Genomic DNA, 7,591 nt, shown 5'->3' with positions numbered 1-7,591 from the left:
TACAGAACAGGATGTCTTTGCTGGTAAACAGCAGACAACACATAAGACAGTCCTCAAACCGTCTCTGTTATCAGTTTCTGTCGTTCATACATTTGCTTGGGTGATGCTTTTGTACAATTCTTTAAAAATACTTTAGACGATTAAAAAAAAAATCAGCAAATTATTTATCTATCAGTTCTGGTGAGCTTGTTTACATAATGTACACTGTAACACGGCATGATTGAGTTCAACCTAAACTGTCCGAGGAAACCTGAGACCTTAAGTCACTTGAATTTATTCACCCCCTACCTGCAACGTTTAATGTAAAAGTACTTCTGTGAATAAACCTGAGAACGCTTGACGTCACTGAGTCATTTTAGTTTTTTTCTACAGTTTACATTTTACTTACTTTCTTTGCATCTATTCAGAATATCACTACAGATTGATATAGATTGAGGCAATTTTAATTGTAGCTGTTCAATGCCAGATACGGATTACCTTCAATAGCTTAAGTTGTGTAAACACAATGTAAACAACAATGACTTGCAACAGCTTAAACCATTTCTTTAGTTGAATGATGAACATTCAAAATATACATTCAGACTTTAACACGTTAGTTTACAGCAATAACACTAAATGAAAAAAATCTGTTAACTGAACATTTATCGGCTCTTGTGTTTTTAATCAATTAATATACATGTTCTACGTATGCATGCAGAACTGAATATATTGCCTTTTCACCTTCAGCTACATTACACTCTTGGCTGCATTGCATTTATAGAATAGTTTTTTTTTTACATGCAAAGTATTCTGTTACTGCTGCCTGTTGTTTACCTGCAGCTGCTTTACTTTATGTTCTTGTTGTTTCCTTGTGTACATTTACTTCGGGAGCGTCGCTGAGCTTCCACAGCTATCTGCAGCCTACTTGAGCACTTAGATAAGTACTTTTTCTTCATTGAGGTCCTTTCTGTTTTTGTTGATGACAGATCGAGGACCATTCACAAATGAAACGTTTCATCCTTCCTCAGTTCGAAGAATGAAACATTAATTTAACCTGCACAAATGACCTTGGGGATAAGAACATTTTATGGGGATTTCATTTTGAACGAAGAACACTGCATTTTATTCACGTGCTTCTATCTTGACTAGAGTGCATTATGGAGCGTCTACACAACTTAACTCACAGGAACTGAACCGAATAATGAAACTAAGGAAACCTCTGGTGGAAAGAATAAACAAGCTAATGTGTGCAAACGTGCAAATGGAAGGGATGTGACTGTGATGGAAAGAAAAAAAAACCTTAAAGAAAAGCTCAATTTACTTGTTGCACATAGATTTATGCAGAATTTTTGTCTAAACATTAGCAAAGCAGTAACTGACTTGACATGTTTGAAGGAAGTTAACTGCAACATTGTGAACAAAAATGTGTCTTGCATTTTGCAAGAAGTGTGAATTGTTGTTCCAGTCACCTAGGGTTTCATTAGAAAAGCCTCGGATAAGTCGAGCACAAATGTAAATATTTGTACTAATTGCCTCTGCTGTTTGTCTGGCATTTTATTTTTACATGGAGTCATTTTAGATGTTTCATTTGACACGGTTACAGCCCGCAACTGAGATGTGAGAGGGGCTTAAAATGCAAAGGGAAAATATAGATGCTAATCATACAGTTGGCACTTTTTAGCTTTAGCGCATGAATACTGTATTGTGCTGACATTCCGAGGCTGTTTGTTCAAAGGGAGGAGCAACAGTAATTGAACTGATTTGCCAAATGTTACAACATAGTGAGCTTTGCACAAATATGCATAAATTATGTTACAGAAAAAAAGAGTTAAACTGCTTTCTGTTGACTTTCAAATTATAAAGATAGCACAGTAAAAGTTCCAAATGACAAATGTGGACTATTTTGCTGCCATTGAATATCCAATTGTATTCTGACAGAGCATTTTTCTTATGTTTTAGCCTCTCTTAAGCCTGCCGCAGAATCATTTCCATAGCCAAAAAGGCTTAAAAAGGAAACAGCTAAAAAAAATCGTCATGTGTCTTGCACGGCGTGTCAGATGTTTGAGCTGTCAGCAGTAACTGCTGTAGGCATTAAAATTCACCTACAGCAAACATCAGCTGCCATCTGGTCTAAGCTCTGCAGGTTTTCAGCCTTCAGAAGTGAAATTTCTACACTACGCATGCCAAGCATAAGCAGAATATTTAGAAACCTGCTGGTTCGTGAGGCTATAGTCTCTTAACCAATTCTGTTACGTCTTATTGTCTGACGGGACCTCAGGTACCAGGTTTTACACTATCAAAGGACTGTTGATACAAAAAAAAAATAGTGTTTTAAACTGAACACCAGTGAAGAAAATGAGGCATACACAGCTGCTGGTACAAATGAAACACTGTAATTTCACCTGCCAAATGACTCAGTCACTACATAATATATATATTTTTTTGCCTTTTTAAGAGATTTAGAGCATCCACAATTTGTGCTAATACACTATAAGCACCTCTGTTATTATTGTAAGTGTGATAGCTCCAGCAAAAAGCCTATACATTTCTATATAAATCCCTCCCTGGCAAGCAAACGCCTGCGTGGGCTTTCTGAGAGTATACCTATATCATATGTGGCGCTAGATTACAGGATTTGCATTTTAAAGGGTGTCAGTTGTGGCAGCTGGATGGAAACAGGTGAACACAATCACAGCAGTGTAACAAAAGATCTGTAACATGAGTCACACTGAGTAACCTAAATGACACGCCTGCTTCTGCCCACCACAGATCCTCTAATACCTCCTGCACGAACCTTATTTAAAACATATCATATGAAAGGGTAAATGCAGCAGTGAGGCTACACATAGACAGGAAGCTGTAGAAGAAACCCAGTAATGTTGTCATGGTTTTTGGTGTTTTTGTGAACTCTTGTTTTGTTTCTGGTTTTTTATTAGTTTCTGTGTTCATGCCCTGTCACTCTCCACTTCCCCAGTACTTTTCCTATTATGTCTGCCACACCCATCTCCACCTGCTTGTAATCAGTCTCACTCACCTGTGTCCATTTTCCTCATTATCCTCTGTCTTTAAAAACTGGTCATTCTCATTCACCCCTCACTGGATCATTCCGCTTTGCCTGCTCCTTACTGTTCATCCTTGTCATGCCTTCGCTTCTGGTTTTTGGATTTTGTCTTTGTTAAGTTTTGCTGCCACGTCAGCCTTTTGTTTATTATTTTATGGAATAAATTAGTTTTCTTTATCCTTCACCATGAGTCTGCGTTCTGGGTTCGCCGCCATATCCCCACCTTCTGACAAATGTGTTGTCATTAATAGGCATTAATCTTCTTTTCATTTTTGTTGTGGTAAAAAGACCACTGCAGGGAAAAATTAAGGTGCATTTTTTAAGAAGTCAAAGCTTTTATGTGTAAAACGACGCTTCATCGGATTGATCTCTTGGCTATCAAATGAAAATATTCCAACGCGATAAACGAAAAAGAACTCTGGTTCAGTTTTCTCAGCATGTCCAAAGTTCAGCAGAGGCAAAGTTTTCAGGACTGAAAGGAATAATGGCTTTTCTGTTGATCTTCAGAGCATGGAGTTGTCTCTCCCAGGGGCCTGCCAGCGTTAAACTCTGATCTGCGCACTGTGACTCGCTCAAGGCTGTGTGTCTGTGGTGATATTAAAAAGAAATATTGCTTCATAAAACCCCGCTGCGCTGCAGCCATGACTCTTGTTAATGCGGACTGCTGCTGGAGTGTGGGAGGGGAAATGGGATCTCTCTTTTTTTTTTTTTTTTTAAACTCCATTTGTCCTTCGATTGAAAAGCCAATTAGTGTTAAGCATAGGAACCTCTGATCACACCCTCCAAAGAGACTCAAAGACACCTTGGAGAACAATGTTTACTCGTGCTGATGCCTTGAACAATTCGCCTCGTGTACTCATGGGTTTGCATAATGGGCTTAGCAGGGACAGCGCCCAATGTTAATATAGACTCTGAACATTCACTATACTTATTGTTTGCAATGCAATTTGCAATTAAAACACTCTGCTGTGGCCATCTGGACATGTGAGCACTGAGGAGGAAAGGACAATTTACCCTTGTGTGGTATTCAAGGTAAGCTGGTTCTACACATGAAGGACTTTTGAATATCAGCTTAAATTATTTCTCCCGCATATGAAATAGCTGGACTTAAAACGTCAACAATACTTGGAGACGATGTCTAATATGCAGCTTAAATTAAACAACTGTTTTGAAGGTTAAAAGTTCAGAATGCTGCGCTACACCTTGAGTCATCTATCAGTTTTAAAATATTTTCTCAATAGATCTCCAAAGTTTCTGGAAGTTTTACTTTGGCTGATTTTTCCCCCCCGATCATTTTCAGACCAGTATCTAACCCTTTTTAGAGGATTTTTGTTTGTTCGATAAGCCACTTATCTGACCTATAAATTATTCAGCCATAAAAAGGGTCATAAACCTCCAGTGTTGTGTCTACAAAATAAATTGCTGAACAAAGAAAACATTTTCAGTTGGATCTTTAGGCTCTACTGCCAGCAGCGTGCCACAAACACAAAATCTGTTCCAGTTTCTTTATTTGTATCTATAAAAAAATACCAAAAAACAACAGACATACAATAATATTTAGACCAACAAGGTGGTTCCCAGAAAGCAATTAGCTGAAAGCTCAAGATGATCAACTGAAGGATATCATCTCTCAGGTCCTGTGCCAGGTTTTTTGCCGGATTTTCTTCTCCTGATTTCTTAAATATGTGACTTTCAGATATTATTTATCTGCTGTAGGCATTTAGAGTTGACTTTTCTTCTGTTGTCCTTCACTTGTTCGTCGTTTAATTAGGCACACACTTGACAACATGCAGGTACACAGACTGGATGGAAAATGAGACAAAAAGTGGGCAGAAGTTCAAAGAACAACTTTTAGGGACCCTCAGGAAGCCCAGGAAGCTGTTCACCGGAAGCAAAATATGAAGAAATAAGGAGTGGTTTTAATGCTAATCATTGCAATGTCCTAGAAACCAGTCAAAAAAATATTAATAAAAAAATCATGAGGAAACAAAATTTGCAGTTTTTTAAAATCATATGAATGATTAATTTTCCTTAAAATAAAAATGTGTAAGAAAAAATTGCGAATGACTACCAAGTACCACCTGTGTTTGTTCGCCTACATAAACGGGCAAAATGACTGAAAACAGGTCAACAACGACATCATCCTGTTTGGGATGGAGATGTCTGACAATTCTGATGTATTTACGCTCAGATTGGCTGAGCAAAGTGTGCAGATGGGAGTGCTTTGTTTACATTGAGTGCATACCTGCATTTCAGATGTGCATATCAATATATCTGGAAACCTACTGGAGTAAACGCCTTCAAACTGCACCATTTGATTTAGTTTCGGGTGACCTTTTAAAAAACCCCAAAACCAAGCAAAAAAAACTTGATTTCTTAATTTGCCATGTGTACCTTTAAACATTTTGCGCACAGCTTTGCGCAATCTGGCACCAACACGAGACTGATGTGGTGCAGCTGGGAGTGTTTGTGGAAGTCACACACAACAGTGGGTGAAGTTTCAGGAGTCCGGTAGGTGGCAGTGAATGTTCTCAGGTATGGAGGACAGGTTGTGTGTGTGTGTGGGACTTGTGTGTTCCTCTTCTTGCACAAGCGCGTAGTCAGGAAAACTGGCGTGGTTTAGTAGCCGAGCAGTCAGGGCGACAGCTGCGACTGTATGTATGTATGTGAGTCTGTGTGTGTGAGAGAGTGTGTGTGTGTGTGTGTGGGGGGCTGTGTGTGTGTGAGAGAGAGACAGCGCACAGAGTTGCGGCAGGGCAGGTCAGGATAAAAAGTGCCTGTGGCTGCGCTCCGCCGGCTCGCGCGCACTCCTCCTCCTCGGACCCGCCGGTGAGTCGCACGAGGCTGGGAGACACGCGCAAGAACCCTCCGTTCTCGGCTGGCCGCGCGTGTGACCCGAGGATTCCCACTTTTTTTTTTTTTAATCTTTTTCTCTTTTCTTTTTGAGGCGGACTCGGGCTGCGCCGGCAAGAAAAAGACAAAAAAAAGGTGGAACTAAACTAACATTCATCGACTTCAGAGCGATGAACTGGCAGTATGGCCAAGTGGTTCAAGGAGCACCTAGGATTCAAAACTACCAAAGCCCCCCCTCCGGCGCCTCCGAAGCCGGACTACAGACACTGTCACACCGGGGCGCCCGGCGCGCCTGGCTTCCAGCAGACGACGAGCGGCTCGGGGGCTACCTTCCCGAACGCCGCTCAGCCGGACATCCTCGCTGCGTACAAACTCCAGAAAGAGCTGGACTTCGAGGACCCGTACACTTCCGGCGGAACTATTTCCTTCGCCGCGAGCCTGAGCGCCGTGGCGTCGTCGGACCTCAAGTACGTGTCGCCCAAACACCGACTCATCAAGGTGGAGACGGTGGAGAAGAGCCCCGCTCCGGGCGGCGGCGTCACCGTCACCCAGGCTGTCGCCGTAGGCGGCGTCAAATCCCCCACGTCCCCTGCGTCGGAGCACGACAACAAGGAGAAGGTGGGTAAAAAATTGGGGGGAGGTGGGAGTGACAGCCTTTATGGGAACGGCCGCTGCCCGGCTCCTTTCACGGAGGAAGCGCGCACTTGTTGCCCGACTTCATGAATCGTTGCAACTGGCCCAACTTGTTGTCTCGGGCGCACGAACGCAGCCTCACGTGTGTTGCGAAATCAACATCTAACCTGCACTACACAGGAGGGAGTGCTGTGTGTGTGCTTCCTGCTTCCTTACAACTGCATGCCTTTTTATTAAAAACAGACATAACTCTTGTTCTTTTTGCCCAACTTTTAAACTCGGGCAACTTCTGTGAGCTAAAGTGCTGTTTTGTGTGACCCTTGTGTCTCTGACTTGTCTTGTATCTCCCTGCACCTCAGGAGGAAGTTGTACTCTTGTCTTGTCAGCTGCAGAGATGTTCACTGTCACTGATTTCCAAGACTTGTTATGAGTGTGTGTGTATGTGTGTGTGTGTGATCCAGCCCAGGAATGTTTGTCTATTAATGTCTTTATGAACAGTCAGTCTTGACCCTGCACTGAAATGTTTGTGGCTCCCTCACCTTCACCTTCCTCCTCCATATGTATTTATTTTTTTGTTCACCTTTTGCACCCGTCTTGTGACATGCGGTTTGTGACATGAAGTTTTTCTTTTATTCAACACCTGTTTGTTTGTTTGTCACAAAGGGGGTTGTGTAAAAAGATGGCTGTGGGTTTTTTTTTCGGTTTGGTGTCACCCGTCAATTCGAGGCACGACAAGTGAAAGACAATGGCCACGAGCGAAGGAGCCAACGCTTCCCACACTAAACCGAAGTTGCTAGGAAGTGATGCACGCTTCTCCCAAATCCACTGCAGCAGCTTAAGCTGATTGAAAACGGAATTGTGTTGTTTCTTGTTAGCTGAAGCTTATTTGAATCTCCTTAAAGTCCCGGGACACGGGTGCCCCCCCTGTGCCTCTCAGGGGTCTCTGGCGTCGTGCGCATTCATGGCTGCGGTGGATGGGCAGTTGACGGACGCGCTGCGAGCCAGAGACTTCGCACCGCAGCAGCATGAATGATGTTAAAGACGAGCCGAATCGGTACTGACAGC

At 42.3% G+C, this 7,591-nt stretch overlaps 1 protein-coding gene across 5 annotated transcripts in view; it reads left to right on the top strand.

The window, feature by feature from the left end:
- The first annotated feature begins 5,571 nt into the window (after window positions 1-5,571).
- The window catches only part of zgc:158464 (uncharacterized protein LOC791139 homolog), an 83,122-nt gene continuing 81,102 nt past the window's right edge, over window positions 5,572-7,591 (top strand). For 2 of the 5 annotated variants that reach the window (XM_017423649.3, XM_037979845.1), the window contains exon 1: window positions 5,572-6,511. In XM_017423649.3, coding sequence (XP_017279138.1) covers window positions 6,077-6,511 — 435 coding nt within the window. In that variant the 5' untranslated portion in view covers window positions 5,572-6,076. The remainder of the gene's footprint in view (window positions 6,512-7,591) is intronic. The other 3 variants (XM_025007529.2, XM_017423650.3, XM_017423651.3) reach the window with 3 other exon arrangements.

The sequence above is a fragment of the Kryptolebias marmoratus genome, linkage group LG15 (genome assembly GCF_001649575.2).
Source record: "Kryptolebias marmoratus isolate JLee-2015 linkage group LG15, ASM164957v2, whole genome shotgun sequence".
In the NCBI taxonomy this organism is placed as follows: domain Eukaryota; kingdom Metazoa; phylum Chordata; class Actinopteri; order Cyprinodontiformes; family Rivulidae; genus Kryptolebias; species Kryptolebias marmoratus.
The sequence above is the reverse complement of the archived record's forward strand: the minus strand, read 5'-3'. Positions and strand labels throughout refer to the sequence as shown.